The sequence below is a fragment of the Eptesicus fuscus genome, chromosome 9, assembly GCF_027574615.1.
Source record: "Eptesicus fuscus isolate TK198812 chromosome 9, DD_ASM_mEF_20220401, whole genome shotgun sequence".
Lineage (NCBI taxonomy): Eukaryota > Metazoa > Chordata > Mammalia > Chiroptera > Vespertilionidae > Eptesicus > Eptesicus fuscus.
In genome coordinates, this window is record NC_072481.1 from 89,571,523 (window position 1) to 89,598,754 (window position 27,232).

Below are 27,232 nucleotides of genomic sequence, written 5' to 3' on the forward strand. Positions count from 1 at the left end.
TATTACACAGTCATGTTCATATGTTTCATTTTGGTTTCATTTATTTAGAAAAGTTCTCATGGCATTAGGGTTTCCACCCCTAATGTATATCTAATTTTCTGTAATTTCAAGGAATCTGCAGAAATAACGGAGGTAGATGAATGCATCAGTTATCTTTACAAAATTATCTCAATTTTTAATTATTATTACATAATTATATATATTTTATACATAACTTTGTGTTTCAAATTTAAGTTTTCACTTGCTACCTGTGTAGTTCCATTGTCATTAAATATTTTTCCAAAGTATATTTTAATGGTTTATACTATCTATTTTGTGAACAAGTAATTTATTTGGGAGCATTTCAGATTTCCCCCCAATTTTTCACTATTATAAGTAGTGCTCTGATGAACAAACTTTATACATACATTTTTATGTATCATTTCTAAGAGTTAGATAAATTCATTACTCTGAATCAAAGACCACATATATATTTTCAAGGCTAAATTTTTAAAATTTAGAAAAAAATAAAACAAAAAATATTACAATCTCATCAGTAGATTGGTGATTCACCACACAATTAGTATTGAGTATTAAGCTCAAATGCATAAATAAATTAATATATATGCATATATTTATTTCCTTTTAAATTTTTGAGTTCTTCAAATACTGCTTAGTTAAAATTGTTCTCATGAATATATGGTCACATTTTCACTTCTGTGAAATGCTTTCCCTTTGCTTACTTTCTTTTAAACATTTTCAGATTTGTTGTTGTTGTTAATCCACACCCCAGGATATTTTTTCCACTGATTTTTTAGAGAGAGTGGAAGGAAGGGGGAGAGACAGACAGAGAGAAATAGAGATGTGAAAGAGACACATCGATTGGTTGCTTCCCACACGTGTCCTAACTGGGGCCAGGGATGGAGCCTGCAACTGAAGTGTGTGCCCTTGACTAGAATCAAACCCATGACCCTTCAATCCACTGGTTAATGCTCTGACCACTGAGCCAAACCAGCTAGGAAAACACTATGATTTTTTAACGATTTTTGTATTTGCATCTTTCTCAATCAGCACATTTATTAACTTATTGTAATTTTTTACATATAAGGAAATTTTACTAACATTTCCTGTTGCTGCAAATGTTTTCCTAATTTGCTATATACTTTAAATTTTACTCTATATGAAAATCAAGTTTTATATTTATATTAAATAAAATGCATTAATTTTTCTCTTTGATATTTTTCTGTTATTTTTGTTTAGCTAAAACTTTCTCATCTAGAGATCAAATAAATATTGACCTTTATTTTATTTGAGATTTCTTATGCTTTCTATTTTTAAATTTAGATTTAAATTAATTTTCAGTTTATTTTTATGTACAGAAAATTTACTTTTCCCAAGCAACCAATTTTCTCAGCTGAATTTAATACTCATTGCCTTTGATTTGCAATAGTGTCTTTATTATATATTAATTTCACAGGTATATATATATATATATATATATATATATATATATATAGTAACATCTCTTTCTAGGCTATCCATTTTGACTCATATATTTTTGTACCAATTTAAATGTTTGTAGTTCTATAATCCAATCTACCATATAATATCTTAAAGGACAAGTCCATAAACATCTCATATTATAAGGAAAACAGGTTACAAACTTTCCTAAATGGCATTTCTCAACCTCAGTTGTCTTATGAGGAAATTTTTATCTCAACAACAGGCATTTGAAACCCAATTGGCTAAAATGTTTATTATTACAGTAGTCCCGACAGTTAAATCACTTTTTCAAAAGAATAAAAACAAGAGTAGCCTTTTCTTGTCAAGACGCCTGATAGCATCTGGAGAGTGCCATATGCATGTGAATGGTCAATGCCATCTCTCTTACACCCTCATGTTATTTTCTTTTAAAATGAAAATCTTCTTTCATGCTTTTCCCCAGAAATACTGACCTCAAACTCAGTTGTCACTTCTTCATGTGCTATCCACTCGGAACGAAGCTGTCATTTCCCTTTAGAGTCCTAGATGTGCTGGTAAAACCATGGCCTGCAGCCTCTAGAATCCAGCAAGGGCAGCAGTTTGAGGCATCAAAGCGCAACTTGAAGGGCTCAGGGAAGGTTGACACATGCTTGTAACTGATTTTTCTAGAAAGACAAGATGACTCCGGATGAATAAACTATTGCTACACACTACAACAGGAATGAATCTCAAAATAATTAGCCTGAGCCCGGCCAGTGTGGCTCAGTGGTTGATTGTCAATCCATGAACCAAGAGGTCACCAGTTGGATTCTGATCAGGGCACATGGCGGGTTGTGGGCTCGATCCCCAGTGGGGGCCGTGCAAGAGGCTCAGCCGATCGATGTTTTTCTCTCATAGATGTTTCTATCTATCCCTCTCCTTTCCTTTCTCTAAAATCAATAAAAATATATAAATATAACAATAATTAACCTGAGTGAAAGAAGCAAGACCCCTCCAAACATGTATGATTCTATTTACATAAAATTATAGAAAATGCAAACTAATTTATAGTGACAAAAAGCAGATTAACAGTTCCCTGGCAGGGATTGGGGATCAAAGAGAGGCTCAGAATGTTGGTGCGATGAATATTTTTATTATTTTGATTATAAAATTGTTCAGTGTAAATGTATACAGTTTATTGGACATTAGAATATATGTAAGTGTGTGTGTGTGTGTGTGTGTGTGTGTGTGTGTGTGTGTGTTTACAGTTGCATGAAACCAGCTAAATGGTAGGCAAGAGGCTGAGAACAGAAAGAGGAAGGGACAGGAAAGTCTTGGAGAGCAGGCAAGACCAACGAATCTCCAAAGGATTCTTTCAAAGCTATAATACAGCCCAGTATGGGAATCGATCGAAGCTGGTTGGGCTGAGCAATACTTTGCAAATCTTAATTTGTACACACATCCCCTGGGGCTGCTATTCACATGCAAATTCTGGATTTGGTAGGTCTGAGCTGGGGCCTGGGATTCTGCATTTCTCATAAGCTTCCAGGTGGTGCTTGTCTTCAGTCTTTGAGTAGCAAGGGCTAGAGGATTTTTGTCAACTTTGGTTTCATATCAGAATCACTGGAGAGCTTAAAATAAATGAATAAATAAATGAATATTTTTAAAGCCCTATGCCTGGATCGCATCCCAATCCCAAAGATTCAGATTTAATCGATCTTGAGTTCAGTCCAGAAGTTTTTAAATCAGAAGTTTTTAAATCTCCCCAATGATTCTAATGTGCAGCCAAGATTGATAACTACTGTTCCAGAGAGATTGATAAAAGCCTTATTCAGGAATGAGGAGGAAAGAACCCTGAAAAGGTGGGAGGGATGGCAGGTATGAGCAGGGCCAGAGAAATGTAACGAACCAGGTCCCCAATCAAAATGCAAATTGACCCTGTTCCAAACATGAAAATTTACCTGAGTGTAATTCATACCTGCATGGTTCTGCCTTTGGTAAAGATGCTTTTGCTGCTTCCACACCTGCCCTGGGAAGAAGTTCCAGACTGATAGCTAAGTAGGCAGATGGGTAGCATAGCCTTCCTCAGATTAGAGCCACAGGGAAGAAAAGTCCTTGCAATGGAGGAAGCTGACCAGAGATGCTCGTTGGGCTCCTCCTTCCCGTCACCTTCACAATTATCCATTGAAAGGAAACAACCCCCAGCCTCCCTCTTCCCATCAGTGATGGGCCATAGACCAGGCCTGACAGACGATGGGTCTTCTAATATGCCCCAGACTTGTTTTAAAAATCACTTTCAAATAGGTTGAAAATTATTTTTTATCTGGTTACAGAATTGTATCTGCATCACAGACTTTTGATTCTGAAACTATGGATGCATCAGAATCCTAATTGTTTAATGAGACTTGTCAATTTCATTGTGCTGCTTGGAACTTAAAGAGCCAACATTTGTCGGCATTTTGCTGACAAATGTCATCATTTACAGACTGACCTTGTCTACTGATTAGGCTCACCATTGCTAAAATTACATATTGGCAAAGGGGTTACCTTTAGTGAAACAAAACACTTCTATTTTTCATTTAGTTGGTTAAGTTGCAGTTAAGGAGCAAAACAACCTTGAAACATATGACTGCAGCCTGGCTTGATAATGCTCATTATGTTTGCCTTCCGATGCAGAGGATGCTGTGTACCTGGAAGATGACAGAGAGAGAGAAGAGTATGTCCTGAATGACATCGGGGTTATTTTTTACGGAGACTTCAATAACATCAAGAGTAGAAGCTGGAGCTATGGTCAGGTGAGCCATTTAAAATGTGTCATTGTCAAGGACATTTTGCTTAATATTTTTGTCACATGTATCACTGCAGTGTGCCATATGTCAATATGAGACAAGCATAATTTCCTGCTTTGCAGGATCTGAGACTCCAAGACAGAGAAGCCAGGAGTAGAGACTTAGAAAGGCAACTGCATAATTCATCAGCTGAAGTCACATATCTTAGGTTATTGCGATGTTACAGAGTCTGTAGAAAGCGTGGCATTCTAGGGAGAAATGCTGAGGCATCTCAGTGCAGTGACGTCTCATAGCTCAGACCTGGCCCTGCAACCGGGAGGGCACTGAGCTTCCCTTTCCTTACAAGGAGCGGTGCCTTGATAACGACGCAAAGGGTACCGCAAGGTGTGTGCCCAACTCAAAGAAATAACTTTTTAAAGTGTTGGTATAAGATACAGCTAGAAGAAACGGGTGTTACCATTTGGTCAAAGGGCTTTTATTTAAGGACCTTTTCTCAGCTGCAACTTCAAGTGTCTGTCCAGATATAAAACATCGTACATGGATTTCATTTAAAATATTGAATAACACGCACTATTTCAGTTTGGTATCTTTAACGTAGGAGCAAATGGGTATTTTACCATATTTCCAGAAATTAATGCATATCCTGTGATTCAGAAGCAACTTTTCATCAGCAGCATGGGAGGGTGAGTGTGCCCTTTCTCAGGGAGTCTTGGCTGAGACGACTGGGACGGGCACCATGCTGGTGCCCAGGGCGGAGAGTGCACGGAGTCTGGTCTCACCAGGTTGCATGACGCTTTCTTGGCTTCTTGATGCTTCGCTTTGACTTCCATAGGGGCCCCCCCTTCATCCATCACCAGTGCTCCTGACTGACCAAGGGGACCCAGGTCATCACCAGCTCCTGTCCACTTGCTTTGTGTCCTGCTCCTTCCCCCTGACTCCTAGGAATCGCTGCCCACCTGTATTTCTGACATCCTGTCAAGCTAATGACCTATGTTTTCTTCCCCTGTTTTGGATAACTGCCTGACTCCCTGCTTATAAGCCCTCCCCTGCTCAAGTGGCACACAACTCTTGATTATTGCCTGTTGTCTGGTGCCCTAGCTCTGGGTCCCTGATTCCGAACCTCTAGTGTGATTCTCTCTCTGTTTCCCAATGTGACAATATAGAGAGATAATAAGAGACAAGTCACCAAGGTGGGAGCAAAGAGGACTGGAAAGGGTCCCCCTCAGCCAGAATCCCTTTGGTAGTCACCCTTGAACACAGCCACTGTCTGTCTCTACTCATTCGGAATTCATTAATTTGGTCCTTCGGCATAAAGAACCAACTAACCCAGTAGTTTGCAGTGATGCAGAGAAACAACCAGTTCTATGACTATTCTTTTACCTCTCCAGTTCTTTGATATTGTGTCCCACAGACACAGTTGAGAGATGCTGCTTAAGAAGCACCAGAATAATGAGTTCTTTTTATGCCTGGAGAACAAGGGCATTACCCATTACTGCATCCATCACATCTGTTTAGGGTACATGCAGAGTTGGTATTTTCACTGGATTTAATAAATTATTACATGGTAATTAGCCATTTAGATTGTGGTTTCTGTCACAGGTGCTTGCATGGATAACTGTAAGATACTGTATTCAGGAAAATCTGTACAGTGAGGTAAAATATAGGTGAAATTTTTCCATTTTGTCATTTTATTACTACTTTGTCTTCATTCCTTTCTTAGAAAATGCTAGTGTTGCAAATGGCTAGCTTCTCCCTCCAAGGAAATTGAACTGCCTATTAGGTTGTTCCCTGGATAATATAATCTACTTTGTCCTGCCCTCTCTTTGAGTCCACCTTGTCTCCAAAGAGGGAAAACCTTAGACAGACATTCACTGCACAAGGTCTCCTACTATTTGCCATGCAAGGTATGGTAAACCGACCTGAAGTGCCTTCTTGTGATATACCTGAGAGCCATTGATTTTCTGGACGCACAGGGACTCGTGTTACTTTTGAGGTCTCAAGACTTTGGCCTGACTTTGGTAAATCGTTTATTCCTTTGCCTTGGGCACTGGAGCCAATATGTTGGAGAGATCCTCTAAATTAACTGGTACAATTTTCTGAAGAACTTCAAGTCAGTCCACGATCCTTAAGTACATCAGTTCTTCAGTAGTTCTGTTTCTATTTCTAGCTTGCTTTTAAGTTCTTATTTATTTTACTGAGAAATAAAAGAGAATGTCTTCTTCATTCCACTTTAGTGTGAAATATTAAGTATAAAAGATTATGAGCAATTACTATATAGGAATACACATTTCTAAACATTAGGTTGTGGTTTCATTTTTTTTTTTTTTTTTTGCCAGAGAATATCTTGCTTACAGAGTGGACACTGAGTAGTTTCTCTTTTTTTTCTAAATAGTTTGAGGATGGCATCCTGGACGCTTGCCTGCACATGATGGACAAAGCACAGATGGACCTTTCAGGCCGAGGGAATCCCATCAAAGTCAGCCGCGTTGGGTCTGCAATGGTGAGCAACCACGACTGATTGCTAAAACTAAGTACATGTCATTTGCCTCAGTTTAGATGTCAGTTCATTATGAGCTATTGAAATGGTGACTTAAACTTAGTAAACTTTTATTTGTAATAGCCTGGAATTCCCTGAACTTGTCATGTGCTAAAAACAAAATTCTTACCTCAGTACTATATGTTTCTTTAGCTTCAGACAAATAGTGAAAGATGACATGATACCAAAGACCACTTAGTGTTAAGAATCTCTTGCCTAGGGCCTAAGGAGTGACCAGACAAAAGGTCAGTGACTATAATCAACAAACAAACAAACATCAAGGAGCACCAAAAAAATGTACAAGACACAGCTTCTCTCCATTTTCATACCCACAGTAAGAGTCAAGGAATAAATGACTGTCTAATCTCAGCTTCTATTACAATAATACATCACCATAGGGCTTTATTGTTTACTAGAGGCCTGATGCACTAAATTCGAGCAAGAGTAGGCCTTCCTTCCCCCAGCTGCCAGCACCAGCTTCCCTCTGACATCCAGGGCCCAGGCTTCCCTCTGGCTGCCAGCAGGTACCCGGGACCCAGCTTCATCTGGAAGATGGTCCAGAAGGACATCCGGTCTAATTAGCATATTAGGCTTTTATTATTATAGACTAGAGGCCCGGTGCACAAAGTTCGTGCACTGGGGGAGGGGGTCCCTCAGCCCAGCCTGCACCTTCTCCAATCTGGGACCCCTCAGGGATCGGGCCTAAACTGACATTCGGACATCCCTCCCACAATCCAGGACTGCTGGCTCCCAACCACTCGCCTCCCTGCCTGCCTGATTGCCCCTAACTGCTTCTGCCTGCCAGCCTGATCACCCCCTAACCACTCCCCTGTCAGCCTGATTGACACCTAACTGCTCCCCTGCCAGCCTGTTTGCCCCCAACTGCCCTCCCCTGCCAGCCTGGTCTCTCCTAACTGCCCTCCCCTGCTGGCCATCTTGTGACCACATGGGGTGGCCATCTTGTGTGAGGGTGTGATGGTCAATTTGCATACTACCTCTTTATTAGATAGGATAAAATGGGTTTTGTTTCTTCATAGTAATCACATGAGATAAGTAGGGTGGGTATTACTCATGCCACTTTACAAGTTAGGAAACAGTGTGATGACAGGCTGTCAGTGACAAAGCTCCCCCTGAAATCCAGGTCTGCTGACCCCAAATCTAGAGCTTCTCTGCCTCCCGTCTGCTCTCTGTAGGAGATCCAGAAGCACCATTGAGGGTGCAGAGATCCTGCACTGCAGCAGCTCCCTGAGAGAGGGAACAATTCCCATGAGTGAGGAGGTTGGGGTCAGGTACAGGAAATGAACTAAAGTGCTGCCCAGGTCCTGTGCAATCCTGGACTGGGTTGATATGCACAGCACATAGATCCTGCCTGTGGTGCATAACAGCACATTAAAGCTGATTCATGAGCAGAATATTCCTGAAGATACACTAAGCCATGTGCTATTTTATTCCATCAAAGACTGAGCAAAAATAATTCTTGTATCACCAAATTTTAAGGTTTTTTTATAAAAAATTCTATCTTTGGAAAACATAATGAGTTTTATTTGAGCTCAATAAAATCAATATTGTCCAATCAATCAATAAGAGACCGAGAATGATAGAAATTTAATTTCTGGTTAGCTCATAAGAAATGTTGTTTTTATTAATAACTAAGCTACATGTGAATTTATGAAATAGTGGAGCTTAAAAATAGGAGCTAAAAACTAACTTCTAAAGGCAGTTTTGCTTTCTGTTGTTAGTTTCATTGCAAAATGAAAGCAGTGAATTCTAAAGAAAGAATTTAGGATTTCTTTACAAGAAATATTTATAACCACATGCATTAAACCTGCAGTCAATCACTATTTTTCCTGTTTCTCAGACAAAATTTCCTTTTTTGTTCTCCCTTGAAGTCACCATGACAGGTTTGCAGGGAGAAGGGAAGCAATGGCTAGAGTGGCTGAAAATAAATGAATTCCCTCGTAAGCATTCTAAAAAATGGCCTGCTCATCAGCCTAAGCTTCCTCGCACGCTGTGTGTATCTTCACCAATCCAGAAGCCACTGCCAACCACAGCCAATGCACAAGGGAAGCAAATATGAAGCCGCCAACCCAACGCTTCCCTAATGGCAGCTGGCCAAGTGGAAGCTGTCCAATTTTGAATTAATCACATAATCCTAATACAAATTGCCTTGCATTTTATGAATCATAAAAAGCTATGGAGTTCTAATTTTGAAATCTATAACCTAATTACAAGATTTAGCACTAGACAGAATCTATCTGGGGGATGGTTTGCTTTGCTTTGCTTGTTTTGGGGAGGGGGAGGTTTTAGGTGTTGGGGCCAATATCTCCATTTTCACCAACACCATGCTTACATATACAAAATATACGTTTGATAATTTTCAAAATCTCTTCTCAACTATTATCTCTTTTCATCCTTAAAAGAGCTCTGTGAATGTTTCCAATATCTATTCAGTTATAATGATTTTAGAAAATAAATATTGAACCTCCCAAAATCAATTAAAAAGGTGACACTTTAAAATAAAATCAAGCCCTAACAGGTTTGGCTCAGTGGATAGAGCGTCGGCCTGTGGACTGAAGGGTCCCAGTTTTGATTCCAGTCAAGGGCATATACCTTGGTTGCGGACACATTCCCAGTAGGGAGTGTGCAGGAGGCAGCTGATTGATGTTTCTCTCTCATCGATGTTTCTAACTCTCTATCCCTCTCCCTTCCTCTCTGTAAAAAAAATCAATAAAATATATTTAAAAAAATAATATAGTCAACTGTTACCCTGACCAGTGTGGTTCAGTTGGATGAGCATTGTCTTGAAAAGTCACTGGTTCATCTCTGGGTCAGGGCACGTGTCCAGGTTGTGGGTTCAATCCTGGGGTCAGGGTGCATGCCGGAGGCAGCCGATCGATGTTTCTCTCTCAAATCGATGTCTCTCTCTCTCTCTCTCTCTCTCTCTCTCTCTCTCTCTCTCTCTCTTTCTCTCTCTCTCTCTCTCCCCTTCCCTCCCTCTTTCTCATACTCTCTCTCAAATCAATAAAAACATATTTTTATAAATAATGAAAAAAATAAACTTTTCTAATCATTCAGGCAGTTTCTCTCCTGTTAACAAATCCTGGAAATCTATCATGAAATGTCTGAGTGAAGTTAAGCAATGACTGAGAGAAAAGAAAACAACAAAAACTCTCAAATTCTCAGTTAGAGATTTGCTTCAAACTATGAGATGTATTTAGAAAGCTCAGAAGGAAAATGTTCTGAAGTTGCCAGTCTAGCCAGACCAAGGCGGACGGGCTATGTGGCTTCCCAGGGCTGGCCCAGTTCACTGCAAGAACAGAGGCTGTGGCAGGGTGTTTGGGGAGTTCTTCTTAAACATCCCCCAGCCTGGCCACTGAAGCTGGGAGTGCCTTTCACAGGATACAAGTACTGGAACAGAGATGCATCGTAACACAGAAATGTTCTGGGGAGGGTAATAGCCTGACTTCACTCCATGCCTTGATGAAAATGACAGGAGGCAGAAATTTTCTGGGATCAATTGTTGTCAGGGAGGAGTGGAGATGAGCAGCCTGGCATCAGCTGGGCACCTGGAAAGGTGAAGTGGGGACAAAAGGCAGGAGCAGAAGCCTGGGGCCCCAAAGACGAGTTGCTTAGGATGGTCACTGCAAAGTCTAGCACTGAATGTTGGCAAGGAATTTGAAGGGAATAGGTGGGTGCATGATGCTAAATGAGCACTGATAGTAACCCATGTTGTGAAAACTTTCTAATAATAATAATAATCTACACTAATAAAAGAGAAAAATGCTAATTGACCATACCTTCGCTACTCCCACAGCCAATCAGAGTGAGTATGCAAATTAACCCAACAAAGATGGTGGTTAATTTGCATATGCTGAGGGAGGGAGGAGTGAAGACTGAAGACAGCGTAGAAGGAAGAGGGAGGGAAAGCGGAAAGCAAGGTGGCTGCCAGAGGGAAAGCGCAGCAGGGTGGGCGGGGCAGCAGCGGCGGGCGGGATGGGGCAGGATGGGGCGGGGTGGCGTGCACGGCCTCGGCGGCCGCTTGCAGGAATCTTCCTGCAACGGGCTCCTAATAATAATAATAATAATAATAATAATAATAATATAAATCTGGATTTTACACACACAGTCCCCAGATAAATATCATTATTGTCCAGTGTCTACGGCCTTGATAGTGCTTTGTTGTGGGGGATGTCCTGTGCACTAGAGGATATCTGGCAGCATCCCTGGCTTCTATTAAAGAAATATCAGTAGCATCCCCACACCTTCTGCTGTCACAATAAAAAATGTCTTCAGATATTGCTAAACGCCCCCTTGGGATCAAAATCACCCCCGTGAGGGCCACAGCAATAGACCCCTCTGTGGCTCAGTTTCCCTGCCTCTGCAATGAATAAAACCCTCTCTTCTTGACTGCATAAGGTATCTGTCTTTTTACCTCACTCAAACCTGTTGGTTTTCATTCTGTCACAGAAAAGAAAGAGGAGGCAGCATTGATCTGATCTGCCCATGTCAGGGGATACCTCTCGCTTCTGACCAGGCCACCCTCTATGTGACCTAGGGCAAACCACTCAACCTCTCCAGGCCTCACTTCATCTTTAAAAGGAAATTTTGCCCCTGTACTCAAACCACATTTGTTATTCCCAGTGACAGCAAAATATCCTTTTATTCTTCAAAATGATGCTCTTCTTTCTTCTAGTATTTCCTCTATAAAGTCAGTATCTTATTTGGTTCTTCTTTTATGTTGCATTACTTCACTTAGATGTGAAAATAGGAAAAACTTATGATAATTTGGATAGCCCTGGGCTATTGGATTCTCCCAGGAGAAAGTCTAAAAAATTTATAATTTCATTGTCTGGGGTTTGGGCCGGAGATGTTATAACCTTATATAAGCTACCTTTTATGTAGGCTTTCCTAAATACTGAGTGGTCCATTTTACCACAGCTACATTGCAGATTGGTGAAAGAGAAAATTTTTAGAAAAAGAAAATTATAAAATAAGAAACTTGCCCAGAGTTATACTTTCTCCTTTAAACTACATTGCTTTGCTGCTGTTTCCTTTGCACCTCATATCTGATGTGGCTGTACCCACCAGGACAATTGCCAGGAAATGTGCCGGGGAAAAATTTAGAAAGATGCTTTGTGCCATCTGAAACATATTTTGCTCACAGGGCATTAATAAAGCATTCCATCGTTGACCCTGGGTTACTGTGAAGAAGCCACCATAGACTCTGAGGCCCAGTCAGACACCAAAACAGCTGTTCCCTGCCATGTTGTGACCAGGACAGCATGGTCCTGGGGAAAGGGAACACAGTGACAGTAGCTGGCATTCCCGCTGCATGGTTGCCTGTCTCTGTCAGTTTCTACCCCTTGACTGACTGGATCTGGCTCACATATGGGTAGAGTTCTCCAGGGAGGCGCACTGTTGCTGCAAATGGGTGCTGTTGCTTATCATAAGTTTATCTGCTTGTTAAGCAGATACCGCTTGTTTATTCACTGTGAAACCCCGAACTTCTCAGCTGAGTGCAGGTTTGCTCCTTTGGGTTGAGACTTTGTCAATGGAAGAGCTGTGTCCAAATGCAGAGAACATGTAGTTGAGATCTGGATGATGCTCCAGGGGTCTTCTGGTAAAGAACAGATGGCCTCAGAAATGATGTCACTCAAGGTCACACAGCAAAGAAGTGACTGAGCTAGAACTAGGTATGGTCCTTGCTCTCAGATCATATTACCTCAGAGGGCCATTACTAACACATTAGTACTAACAACATGATTACTATATCAAATTAAGTAGCTGTTTCCTAGGAGAGGGAAAGAACCCAAAGAAATGGGGTTCAGAGACAGGTGAATTTTGAAATAGGGGAATACTAGTATGTGAAGAAAGGTGTAAATCAGAGAATTCTTAATAGCCAGAGGTACTGGGACCTTGGAAGAAAAAGTTCTAAAGAGAATTAGGTACCAAATATGGTTTGATGGTGGTAGTGGTGGTGATGATGGTGGTGGTGGTGATGGTAGTGATGGTGGTGATGGTGATGATGGTGGTGGTGATGGTGATGGTGATGATGGTGGTAGTGATGGTGGTAGTGGTGGTGATGGTGATGATGGTGGTAGTGATGGTGGTAGTGGTGGTGATGGTGATGGTGGTGGTGGTGGTAGTGGTGGTGATGATGGTGGTGATGGTAGTGATGGTGGTAGTGATGGTGATGGTGATGATGGTGGTAGAGATGGTAGTGATAGTGGTAGTGGTGGTGATGGTGATGATGGTGGTGGTGGTGGTAGTGGTGGTGATGGTGGTGGTGTTGATAGTGGTGGTGGTGATGGTGGTGGTGGTGGTTGTGATTGCTGTAATGATGTTGATGGTAGAAAAACAATATTAACTCACTCATTTAACAAGTATTTATTGAGACTCTACCAGTCTAGATACTGGGAATAATTGAAAACAAAGCATAGCTTCTTCCTTCACAGAGTTTGCAGCCCAATAGAGAAGACAGAGAGGTAAATAGACATTTTCAACACAGAAAGGCAAAATCTCTGATGAAATAAACATATGGGAAAGCAAATCTCTTAAGCTTTGCTCAGAGTTTTCCCAGAAATAAATACTAGCTTACCAAGAGTTAGGATATTAGCTCACGGGGTAGAAGAGTAGTTGGCAAGGGCCCATAGCAATCATAAACCATGCTATTACTCATGGGAACCCTTTCTCCATGATGGAAATTATACCCAAAGATCCAGTCACCAAAAGCACTGAAAGAAAATGTAGGCCAGGGTAATTTGCTCCTCCGGGGCCTTGTTTGATTTAATTAAAATAATTTTTAAAAGGTGACATTATTGGGAAATTTTTGAAAGAAGGAAAAGAGAGGGGAAAAGGTCAATATAGTTATGTATTTTAAAATTCCAGTCCTGATACTGTTGCCAGCTTGAACTTTGCTATTTCCCTTGAGGTGCACACATTTATTTTTAACCCTGGGTCTTTTGCTAATATTGAACCACAATGCCATCATTAATCCCCATTAATACCTGTTCTGACTGTGCCTTTTGGAAACTAACTCAGATCGAACTTTTTTAAACCAATCGATGTTCAGTGTACTCTTTCGTGTTATAAAAAATCATCTGGAACTCCAGCTAGTAAATCAAACTGACCACACTGGAGGCAGGTCCTGAAGTTTCCTAGGGCCCAGGACAAGATGAATGACCATAGACCTTTGAGATAAAATGGACTTCAGGGCTCGCTGTCTAAGCACATGCGATCTCATAGACAAAATGAAAATAAAGTTATTTTTCACTTTGTCCATCTTTATTCCCCTTCTCATTGTCTCCGTATTTAGAAAGTTATTTTTTTTCTTTCCGTGCATGAAAAAATCAGTAATGCCTTCACTCCTTTGAAATTTTGTCATGCAGCTCCACAAGACACTTACTACAAAACCATGTTTTTATTTTTATCCAGTTGTTTATCTGGGCATCTTATAGGAAGCTTCACATTCAGCAAACCTCTTCATGCAACACACTATTATGACTATTAATATTGTGTTTGAAAATTCATTGAGCTAGAAATTCTACCTTTCAGTATTCCAAGTGAACTTCAGAGTCAGAAATAAATGCATGAGGTCTATTCCTGATCATAAAGACCAACCACAGCACAGCTCCCTGACCATTTTATTTTAAAAAATGAAATAAAAATTTTAAAAGCACTATCTAGTAGTTCCTTTGGTTCATAAACAGCTAAAGCCCCCTTCCTTGGAGTGAACTATCCTGAAAAATCATCACCCAGGTGCTCAGTGGCCATTGTGGGCAACCATTTCACCCCTGAGGAGCTTTTTCACACTTCCCCATGTGAATCTTAATTTTGGAAGAGTGAAATCTATCACAAAAGCTTGATTATCCTGTATATTAAGAGAGGAATATGCATATTACTCCATAACATAACAACCATTTAGCAGGCTACACGTGCAGCAGGCTCGGGTGGGCGGGCCGCGGCAGCCGGGGGACCTGAACCTGTGGTGCCTCCTCTGGAGTTGGGGAGCTAATGACGGACGGGCCCTGGTCCTCCTCCAACAGCCCTCTCCAGCAGGCATGGGGCTGCTGACACCCAGGCTAGGCCTCTGGCCACAGATACACAGGTTCACAGAGACCAACTCTACCAGGCCACCCAGAGGCCATGTGGCTGGGCTGCAGGGTGCCCAAACCGGTGCCCGTTCAAGACATGACACAGAGAGGAGGTGCGGGAGGAAATCCAGAGAATGGGATGTGGGGGTTCAAGACTCACTCCCTTTGGGCTTTGTCCTTCTTGGCCTGCCTGAGGGGTGGCTCCCAGGTGAGTGCTGTGGCTTTGGCGAAGCTGCTGGCCAGGAGGCGGTGGCCCAAGGGTTGCAGAGTGGCACAGAGGTGGGCCGGGGCAAGGGGCTGGTGGGCGGGGATCTGCCTCACCCGCAGAGAGTGAGGTTCTGCAATGGGTCGACCCGGTGGGAAACAAGAGGCAATGACTGCTGCCATGGAATGATGCCTGGGCAGAGGGGTGTGGACCCGTAGCCCTGAGGCAGGGGTTGAGGGGCGGCGCCACCTCAGTGGAGGGGTGCTGCACTGCTGAGTACCCCACTGCAGCTGTTTGGTGAAGCTCCCAGCGCTAACTGGGCCTTGCTCCGGAGGCCTGCTCACTTGAGAGGCAGCGACTCTTGCTCCCCCCGCAGCCCAAAAGTAAGCTCCTGCCTGCCCCACCCCCAGTTCCCGCCCCACCACGCCCCACAGCGGTGCACGCCTGCACAGTGAGTGCGAAGCCTACCACCTGCTCCCCAGAAGGGGGGGGGGGGCAGTAAAGAATGGGAGGGAGGGGGGAAGGAAGAGGAAAGAATGTGGAGCAGTCATGATGAAGAGGTGCTTAAGAACGAGGCTCAGAAGCCTGACAGGAGTTTGTTCTGTTTGCCCTGTGGCTGTGCCTTGGAAGGGTAGAGAGCGCGGCTGTGAGGTCTCCCTGCGTGCTGAGTCCACTTCCTCAGCCAACTGGAATTGGCCTCAGTTTCCTGGTCTGTAAAATGGATTAAGTGTGTCCCAGTGCCTTTGCTAAGCTTTGAGGACCAATTGAAATACTACATAAAGAAAATGAGGGAAGAATTGAGAAAGAAAAGGAAAGGAGATCAACACAAAAGAAAGATTGGAAGGAACCTGTAAACCTATTGTCACTTAAATAGGGAATATAGTCAATAGTGTTGTAATGATGGTATGATGCCAGGTGGGTACTAGAAATATCGGGGAACACTTTGTAAAGTATATGATTGTGTAACCACTATTCTGTAACTAATATAAAACCTGAAACTAATACAAAATAATATTGAATGTAAAGAAATGAAAATAAGAGTGAAATTTTATAAATTTCAAAGTTTAAATAAAGGCTGTAAAGGAAGGAAGGGGGAGAATAAAAGTAGTTTTTTGTGTTTTTTTTTTTTCATTTTACCCCTTTATTGTCTTTTCAGTACATGAAAAAGACAGTTGTCTTTATTTGGTGCTTTTATACTTTTCTAAGTCATTATCTCATTTGATGTTCAGGGCAACTTAAAGACAAGATAATTATTCCCTCCACTATTAAAATAAAGGAAATCTTGGTGTCTGATTCAATCGTCAAGCCCTTATTGTAAAGCAGGGTTAGTGAAATTTTCTGTGAAGGGTCATATCTATACTAATAAAAGCCTTGGGGGTGATCAGGCCAGCAGTGGAGGGCAGTTGGGGGTGATCAGACTGGCAGGAGAGTAGTTAGGTGTCAATCAGGCTGGCATGGGAGCAGTTAGGGGGCTATCAGGCTGGCAGGCAGAAACAGTTAGGGGCGATCAGGCAGGCAGGCAGGCAAGCAGTTAGGAGCCAGCTGTCCTGGATTGTAAGGGGGATGTCCAACTGCCGGTTTAGGCCCTATCCCTGTGGCCTAAACTGGCAGTCGGATATCCCCCGAGGGGTCCGAGATTGGAGAGGGTGCAGGCTGGGCTGAGGGACATCCTCCTGTGCACGAATTTTGTGCACCGGGCCACTAGTCCTATATAATAAAAGGCTAATATGCAAATCAACCAAATGTCAGAATGACCGGTCGCTATGATGTGCACTGACCACCAGGGGGCAGATGCTCAATGCAAGAGCTGCCCCTTGGTGGTCAGTGTGCTCCCACAGGGGGAGCACCACTTAGCCAGAAGCCGGGCTCACAGCTGGCGAGCGCAGCGGTGGTGGCAGGAGCCTCTTCCCGCTTCCATGGCAGTGCTAAGGATGTCCGACTGATGGCTTAGGCCAGCTCCCTGAGGGGTCCCAGACTATGAGAGGGCACAGGCCGGGGGCTGACTCACCCTTTCCCCAGTGCACGAATGTCATGCACCGGGCCTCTAGTGTAATAATAATTTGTTTCCAGATTTTTGTATCAAAGATTTATGTAATTGCCATCAGAATTTCCCATGGAGGGCAGTGGTGGCCAGCCCCAGATCATCAGTGCAGACACTGCATGGGCTCCAGTGCCGCCTTTGTGAAGGTGAAGACACAGCTTCCACTTGGTATTTTAGAAGAATGGCAATGACTCACACACCTGCATTCTAACTTTGCAAATGACTAGAAGCTCAAAATTCCTGGCTGGTGACCATTATCAGATGTGGGCTTCAAGATGGATTTAAGTCTCCATCCAGAGTCTGGGTTTCCAATCCTATGGGCTTTCTTATTTTATTTTATTTTAAAATATGTTTCTGTTTATTTTAGAGAGCAAGGAAGTGAGACAGACAGAAAGAGAAACATCAATGAGAGAGAACATCAATTGGCTGCCTCTTAAACACCCTACTGGAGATCGATCCAGCAACATGAGCATGTGTCCTGACCACTGGGAATCCAAAAGCAACCCTCTGGGTGCAGGAGATGATGCTCAACCAACTGAGCCAAACCAGCCAGGGCCTGGCTTTCTTATTTTAAACTAGAGGCCCAGTGCATGAAATTTGTTCACTCAGGTGGGGGGGGGGGTGGGGGTCCTCAGCCTGGTCTGCACCCTCTCACAGTCCGGGAGCCCCACAATCGATCACCCCACAGAGGGAGGCCCCACCCACCCAGCCAGGGCTCTGTGATCAATCGCCCCAAAGAGGGGGGCCCCACCCACTGCCACAGCCCGCTGGTCGTTGGTCTGAGCTTCCCTCTTTGGGGCGATCGTGGAGCCCCCATATTGATTGCCCCGTCAGCCGGTGGCCTGGGCCTCCTTCTGTGGGGCGATCATGGGGCAATGGCCAGGCCCCCAACCAATCGCATCGCACCTGCCTTGGCTGGCCTGGCGCCAGTGGGTGTCATAGCACGGTCATCCAGATGGTCATTCCTCTGTTTGGCCATTCAATCAATTTGCATATTATGCTTCTATTATTATAGATTGTTATTTTCTCTCTCCATGATTTATGCTCAGGAATATCAGGAATGCTGTTCCTCACTTTGGGATGGTCAAAAAAGATAGAGGCCTCTGGTGCTCTTCATAACCTTTTCAACGGTGACACAGCTCAATCGGTAGGGGCTCCCAGAGGTGGCAACTTGGAGAACCTATCAGTGAAGATTAAAAAATGTTATTGTGGTCCAGCAGAGTAAAATACTAAAATGCCAATTCTAAGAAGATTTTTTTTAACCCTTAAATTTGAAGCTTCAAGATATCCCTAAGCATGGGAATCCAGTGACGAATGGGAGATACAGTCAGGACAATCTCTAGGTCACCTTGCTCACTACAGATCTTTATTTCCATGTTTGTTTGTTTTTGAAGAATTTTTGAAATTTAATAAATATATTGTAAGCCAGTATGAAAATAGAATTTACCTAACAGAAAATTTTCCATAGCCACTTTTGAGAAATTACATTTATTCCATAAATAATCAAAGTGCAGATAAAAAGACTGAGGTCTCAGGAATTTAAATGACTTACACAAGGTCATTGGTAGAACTGGAAATGGACTTCATGTCGCCTGCCCAGACATTCCATTCTCAATGTTCTATTTCCCTGGCTTTTCTCTTTGTCTGTCCTCTCTTCACATCGGATGAGCTCCTTGGATACAAATATAATGTTTTCTACAAACTCTGTCTGATTTAATCCTTCTCTTTCAGAATGGGGAGCAGGAGGAGGGAACAATGAATTGTTCAGACATCATTTTTCTCTCTTATGGTAAAAGCCTGCAATGTAATAAAGTTTTCATTTGTGGGAAAACAGCTTGGTTTCTCCATTATTAAGGGTACATTTCTTATGCCTGTTCTCCCCATTTTTTGGGGGGGAGGAAAAAAAACAGACATTTATTACAAACCATCTCTCGAATGTGATCATCAGAGTCAATCTAAATGTCTGCTTTCCTTGAATTGCTTCCTGGAATGAGGTTTCAATGCTGCATTTATTTTGAAATTGCATGGGCTATTTCTTAAAGGTGGGGATGTTTTCAGCACTGAGCAGACATCCCCAGGACAGGTGGATAGAAATGCAGCAAAGCCAGAACAACTCGTTAGGATATGCCCTCACAGCTTTATGCATCTGGGATCCCCTTCTCACCCTCTTTCCTTCCTCTTTCTCCTCCCATGAAATTCTTCTTTCCTCTTCTCTCTCTGCTTTTTTCCCCTTTCAAAAAATTTTGGAGACCTGTTCTACACCTGCCCTGCACCATGCAGCAGTGGTATAGAAATTTTTTAAAAGCAGACATTAGAAAAGCTTAAAATATTGATATATCTCTCTCTCAGTCCACATTTGGTTATTTCTCTCTTGATGGTCAATTAGTAAAATATGTTTTGGCCAAATAAGGATCCTTAGTTACTAAGGGAAACAAGGTTAATAATTTCTAGTTGTGCCGAAACCGGTTTGGCTCAGTGGATAGAGCGTTGGCCTGCGGACTGAAAGGTCCCAGGTTCGATTCCGGTCAAGGGCATGTACCTTGGTTGCGGGCACATCCCCAGTAGGGGTTGTGCAAGAGGCAGCTGATCGATGTTTCTCTATCATCGATGTTTCTAACTCTCTACCCCTCTCTCTTCCTCTCTGTAAAATAATCAATAAAATATATTTTTTAAAAATAATAATTTCTAGTTGTAATGGTTTCCATGAAAATGAATCTAATGACTCACCCTTGCCAGAGCCTGTGTCAAGTGTGTATACTAAAGAACATTTGCACAATAGTGGTCAGCCATTCCAGGAACCAATATAGGTTAGGGTTAATCCATGTTTTTTTTAATTGAAGTAAAACTTGCATACAGTGAAAAGTATGGGTATTAAATGCAAAATTCAGCTAGTTTTGATTAATCACCACCCAACTAAAATATAAACATCAGTCCAGAAATTTCCCTGTGCTCCCTTCCTAATCAATCCACACCCCCATAGGCAACCACTGTTCTGATTTCTTGCAATAGATTAGATTTGCCATCTTAAACTCCCAAAAAGTGGGTACATATATTTTTGGGGGCTGGTTTCTTTTACTCAATCAGTTGTTTCACATGTCTTTAATTTTTTTTTTATTGCTGAGCAATATTTCATTGTATTTTCTATATCACAAACTGTTTATCCACTCATCTGCTGATGGACATTTGAGATTGTTTTCAATTTAGGGTTATTATAAATAAAGCTATTATGAACATTATTGTAAAAGTCTTTTTATGTACATATGTTTTCATATCTCTGGAGTAAGTGGCATGTCTAAATCATAGGGTATGTATATGTGTATCTTTATAAGAATCTCCAATGTTCCAAAGTGATTGGGCCATTTTACATTTCTGGCAGCAATACATGAGAATTTCAGTTTTTCCACAGCTTCATCTATTCTTGGTGTTTTCAGCTTTCTTAATTTTAACCTTTCTACTGGGTGTATAGTGGTATCTCATTGGGATTTTCATTTCTCTGATGACTAATGATACTGAGCACCTTTTTATGCATTTATTGACCAATTACACATCTTTTTTGATGTGGTATCATTTCAAGTTTTTGCCCATTTTGTTATTGGATTATTTATGTTTTTATTAATGAGTTGTAGCTGCTTTTTCTCTATTCCTAATATAATATATCTTATGTTGGATATGTATTTAAGATATTTCATTCCAGAATATGGCTTGCCAATAAATTTTTTAAATACTATATTTTAAGGAACAAGATTGTACATTTTATGAAATTCAATTTTTAAAAAAATTTTAAGAATTAGCCCTAGGAAATATGTTATTTCCACAAGATCATGAAGATATTTTCCTATATATATTTTTAAAGCTTTATAATTTTGGCTTTTATGTTTAGGTCTGTGATCCATCTTAAATTATCATCCTATGTGGTATGAGGTAGGGGTCTAGGTCCCCCTACTTCAGTTTACCCATTTGTTCTAGTACCATTTGTTAAAAAAAACTGTTGGAAACTAATTTTTTAAAAAGATTTTCAGTTTTTGAAAAGACTGTCAATTACCCCCCTATCCCCCCCCCCACCCCTCATTAAATTGCTTTGGTGACTTTGTTGAAAATCAAATGAGTATAAAAGTGTGGATCTATTTCTGGCCCCATTCTGTCCGATGGTCTATTTATCTATCCTTATATAGCATAGTGTCTCAATTACTGTAGTGTTATAGTAAATCTTCAAAGCACTTATTCCATAAACTTTGTTCTTCTTTCTCAACATTGTTTTGGTTGTTCTAGAACCTTTGCATTTCTCTATAAATTTTAGAAACAACTTGTCAATTTCAACAGAATGTCTGTTGGCATTCTGATTGACCCATTTGTCTTGATCTAGTAAAGAAATATTAAAAGATGGCTTACACCCACCTTCCACTGATACCATATCTATTCATTCAGCGAAACTTATTTAGTGCCCACTCTGTGCTAGCAATGGGAATTCAAAGTCAAAACAGCATGGTACCTTCCTTCCTTGTGGAAATGTACATCTGGTAATGGGAACAAGGGCAATCAATCAATGACACAAAGCAACATACTAAATAAGAGGGCAGTACTAAGCAAAGAATACTACATAAGCACAGAGAAAAGACATCCAAAAGAAAAAGATCAGTAAAGACTTCCAGAATGAGATTATCTGAGTTTTAAAAATCAGTAGGTAAAGAAAGGGTTTGAGTATGAAAGGGCATTCCAGAAAGACAGAATACCCCTTCCAATAGCACTGGGGTAGAAAGAAGCTTGTTGCTAAGCCCACCACAATGAAAAGCGAAGGAGATTGTAGATGGCTTTCCTTTTCTTTGTTATATGTGTTGTGAAAGTCCAAAGAGAATCAAAGATGAGGATCCAGGCAAGGGACAAAAGGGAATTTTTGCCACCCTTATTTTTCTCGTGTGTGTTTGCTGGGAGGCCCGCCCATGGAATAACCTGTCTAGGAGTACTTCATCTTCAGCTCGTTTCCCTTCCTATCCTTAGCACATAATTTGTAAAATGGCAGAGAAGACATAAGAAACATAACTCCAAATTTCCAGACCAATGGACTTTCCAATTTTACTTTTTGGAACTATTTTTTTAAAAACAAATATCAATTGAACCTGAATATATAGAAGAGAAAAGCAGAGCTGTTGCTATTGAAGAGTGATGGTGCCTGAAGACCCCACCATCCCCACCACTTGGTAATCTCATTCCCCAAACCCAAAACAGTGACTACTGAGGTTCTTTGTAGAACTTTCGAGTGTCATAGCCCAATTTGACATCTTTACGACTTCTACTTACAATTAAGATTGAGCCCTAGCCAGTTTTCTCAGTGGATAGAGCATCGACTGGCCACCTGAAGGGTCCCAGCTTTGATTCCAGTCAAGGGCACATACTTTGGTTGCAGGTTCCCCAGCCCTGGTCGGGGTGCATGCAGGAGGCAACCAATCAATGTGTCTCTCTCACATGAATGTTTCTCTCTGTCTCTCCCTCTCCCTTCCACTCTCTCTAAAACTCAATGGGAAAATATCCCCGAGTGAGGATTAACAACAACAACAAAAAAAGATTGATCACCACCAGATAGCTGGGGACTTGTGGTTCACGTATTTGGAAAGGATCTTATTCAAGAAATAACCTTTCTCTTTTCCAAATTTAACTCTCCACATTCGAAGCTAAATCATGTTACCCAAAATTTATAACCAACAGTCTTTGAGAAACTATTATAGATAAGATTAGATATACAACTGTATTATACAAGAGTTACAGAAATCCTAGCCTTTATGGGAACATAACTTTTAACAGTGAAATTTAGCAGGATACCAGTTTTAACAGAGAAAAATTTTATAATCATATAAAATGTGCACTCAGGATAAGAAAAATACATTTACCTTTTAAAAGAAGCAGAAAAAAGCAGTAATTTTTAAAAATGTAAAGGTATGTGCTATAGAAAATTAGAGAATCAAAAAATATCACTTTTTTTTTCCAGCATCAAGTTAAAATCCACTCAATCCCCTTTAACTGACATGGAGAAGTCCAGTATTGGTCATGCTTTAAGGCCTGCCCTGTCCTTTGAAATGTACAGCGATCCAGGGCTTACTCTGAGCTTAGGGTGAGAATTACTCAATGTGACTCCAATGCCAGGCCCTAAAGGCAGGTGGCTCCACTTTAGAACCAAGTACAGACCAGCCATCGTATTTAAGGGGCCTCCCCCCAAAGCATGGCATTTCCTGGCTGGTTTCCCCACTGTTCCTCAGTCCCTGTTGGCTCACCTCCTGAATGGATGGCCTCCCTTGTCAGCCCTCAAAGAGCCTTGCCTCTGTCCCTCCTCATATTTGAACAACCCCAGTTTAATCGTTCCCCGTGGACCTAAGCCTTGACTTCAGGGAGGCAGTCCACCCCTCTCAGAGCACAAACAAAATTTTATCTATTCTGTCCTCCATGGTAAGTACTTGGGGAAATTCTAAACATTTTTAAAAGTAGAAATAAAAAATAATAATTATATATTTGCACTATAGGAATTGAACGTAAGTGGTATCTTGGTGTTTCTGTTTCTAATCTTTTTATTTTTATGAAAGAAGGCAATGTTCTCTCTAAAAAGAATTTGAACATTCCAGAAACATTTTTAAATGAAACTTAAAAAATTTTTTTCTCTCTAAGAAATAGTCATTATTATCATTTTATGTACATTATACCAACTAGATATCTAAATTTATTTTTATCCTCAGAATGTTTTTTTCCATTGATTCTTAGACAAAGTGGAAGGAAGGGAGGAATAGGGGAGAGAAAGAGAGAGAAACATGCATGTGAGAGAGACACATCTATTGGTTGCCTCCCACAATCACCCGGACCTGGGCCAAGGATCAAATCCACAACTAAGATATGTACCCTTGACTGGGAATCAAACTTGTGACCCTTCAGTTCGTGGGCCAATGCTCTATCATTGAGCCAAACTGGCTAGGATTAGATAAATAGATACCTTAAGAGAGAAATATAATTTAAAATCATAAATGTGATTATACTAGAATGCTAGTTTAATTTTAAAGTATTATACTATTTTTTATGTTTTTTTTGAGATACTAGAGGCCCGATGCATGAAATTTGTGCAAGATTAGGCCTTCCCCCAGCTGCCAGCACTGGCTTCCCTCTGGCACCTGGGACCCAGGCTTCCCTCGCAGCCCCGGCTTCATCCGGAATGTCATCCGGAAGGATGTCCAGAAGGACGTCCAGTCTAATAAGCATATTACATTTTTATTATTATAGATATTTTATATACAATAAAATGTACAAATTAAAATGCACAATTTGATTATTTTGAACTCATGAAACCATCACCAAAATGAAAATAATGAACATGTCCATCACTGCCCAGAAGTCTCCTTTGTGATTTCTTCTTTTGATTACTCCCTGCTTTGTCTGCCATCCCCAGGTATCAGCACTCTGCTTTCTGTCATTAAACATAGATTTAATTTTCTAGAATTTTACATGAATGAACTAATGCAGTATGTGCTGTTCTTTGTCTGGCTTCTTTATGCTTCTTTATCCCCTTTGAGATTCATCTATGCTATCATTGTGTGCATCAATAGTTCGTTTCATTTTTTCTGAGTAGTGTTGCATTGTGTAGATGAACCACAATTAGTTTATCCATTTATTTGTTGGTGGACATTTGAGCTGTTTCCAGTTTTTAGAATAAAGCTAGGAATATTCATGTAGAAATCTTTGTATAAACATATCCTTTATTTCTTTTAGATAAATACCTAGGAGTATGGTGGCTGAGTCATATGGTCAGTGTATGTTTAATTTTTAAGAAACTGCCAAAGTGGTGTACCATTTTACATTCCCATCAGCAGTGTGTAAGAGTCCCAAGTGTTCAATCTTCCCCAACAGACTGTTATGATCAGTCTTTTTAATTTTAGACTTTCTAATATGTGTATTGTGTTATCCCATGGGAGTTTTCGTTTGCATTTCCTTATGACCGATAATGTTGAGCATCTTTTATTGTGCTTGTTATCCATGTATCTTCTTTGATGTATTATCTGTTCAAACAGATAGCCCATCTTTTATAATTATTTTTTCATTTTCTTATCATTGAGTTTCAATATTCTGGTTACAAGCCCTTTATCATATATGTGATTTACAAATATTTTTGCCCACTCTAAACTTATCTTTTCATTCTGTTAACAATGTCTTTCAAAGAGCATAAGTTCTTAATTCGATGAAGTCAAATTTGTAAATATATTCTTTATGGGTTATACTTTTGGTATTATATCTAAGGAATCCTTAACTAACAGAAGGGTACAAATTTTTTCCCAATGTTTCCTTCTTGAAGCTTTATAGTTTTAGGTTTTAAATTTAGGTCTATGATTCATTTTGAGATAATTTTTTGTCTATGGTGCAAGGTATAAATCAAAGTTTATATTTGCATATTAATATCTAATTGTTCCAGCAGCATTTGTTGAAAAGATTATTCTTTGTCCCTGAAATTGCCTTTACAACGTTGTCAAAAATTAGTTAACTATATTTCTGGAGTTTCTTTCCGTGTTTTCTGTTGTGTTCTATTGGTCTGTTTGTATTTATGTCAAACAGTGTTGTGCTATTTAATTTAAAATACTGCACTTAATTGTATTCAAATTCTATTAAATTTTAAGTTTTATTTAATTTTATTAAATTTCACTTTTCACAGAAGAGGAAAATTGAATTACCATAGAAGAAATTGTTAGCTTTAAATAAACGTTTCTTCACTACCAGAAATACTATTTTCTAACAGATCCCTCTAAGGTTATTAAAAATGTATGAAACCATTAAAAGAATAAAGTAATTATATTTTTAAATTATATTTTAATGTTAGATTATGTCAGTTAACTAAGAGAGATCAACACGTTAAAACATTAGCAATCCTATTCTTTCTTTCCTCCCTCATGTCTAATTTTTCTTAGGATCATTACTGTTTTTACATTATCAAGTTTTATATTATAGTTCATACTCATTCTATAACTACTTTAATTCCCAAAGGTTTTTATACTCAAATGAATTTTCTCACCACTGGATCCCTTCCACCACCCCCACCACCACCACCACCACCCCCCACCACCCCCACACACACACACACACACACACACAGTCTCTGCTTCTGGATTCTTTGTTTGATTCAGCCCTTAATTTTTTTGATGTCACTTTTCAAGTAGTTTGGTTTTGATGGATGCTATATTTCCTGAGATGCTTCATATTTGAAATCTGCACTGATTGTCTTTATATTTGCAGAACATCTTAGCTCTGCATAATATTCTTGGGTCAACCTTTCTTTCTCTCGGGACTATTGATTGACTGTGCTTTGATTGACTGTGTTTTGCCATTGAATGATGCTATGGAGAAGTCTGAAAGCAGTCTAATTTCCTCCCTAGTTGCTAATTTGCATTTTCTGTCTGTATTATTTCTTTATCCTTAAGTTCAAAAAGCTTAATTAGTTCAAGTTTCTAGGCAATGAGCATTCTGCATCAAGTTACCCTGAAGCACAGATTCTCTTTTAATGTATAAATGCAACACTTTCTCAATTGGTAAAATTTCCTTATATTATGTCATGAATATATCTTCTGTTTCATTTGTTGGGTTCTCTGTTTTAAGGATACTAATTATCCTTGTCTTTCATAACTATTAGCTTTTCTCTAAAGAACTTCATCTCTTCATCTTTTTCATTGGAATGTTCTTTATTTCAAGCTTTTCTTCTGTCATTAATTATATTTTTAGTAGTATCTATTCTGTTTCTTATAGTTTATCATTTTTTAGTTCCATGATGATGTAATTTGTCCCTCATTTTTTTCCTTTCTGTGATCTCCTAAGAGATTGTGTTCCTTAATTTTGTTTTCATATGAGTATTATTTTAATATTCTCCCTCTCCCACCCCTCTCTTCTTTCCTCACTGCTTCTTTTCTTTTTATTCATGTTCATGCTAGTATAGCTCTTCTTCACCTGGTCTATTTGCTCTAATATAATGTAGATAATATCTTTACTATCCCCAATCTAAGATTAGTTTGATTTCTCCTCTGCATATCAGCTTGAGGCCAATGTATTTTATTCTCTCTACTGGGAAAGACTGGAGCAGGGAAGGGAGTTTAGCTGAAGACATGGCCATCTCTTTTA

At 40.3% G+C, this 27,232-nt stretch overlaps 1 protein-coding gene across 1 annotated transcript in view; it reads left to right on the forward strand.

The window, feature by feature from the left end:
* F13A1 (coagulation factor XIII A chain) overlaps positions 1 to 27,232 on the forward strand; it is a 186,760-nt gene that overhangs the window by 84,136 nt on the left and 75,392 nt on the right. The window contains exons 6-7 of the mRNA XM_054721509.1: positions 4,117 to 4,235; positions 6,622 to 6,729. Of these exons, the coding sequence (XP_054577484.1) occupies positions 4,117 to 4,235; positions 6,622 to 6,729 (227 nt within the window). The remainder of the gene's footprint in view (positions 1 to 4,116; positions 4,236 to 6,621; positions 6,730 to 27,232) is intronic.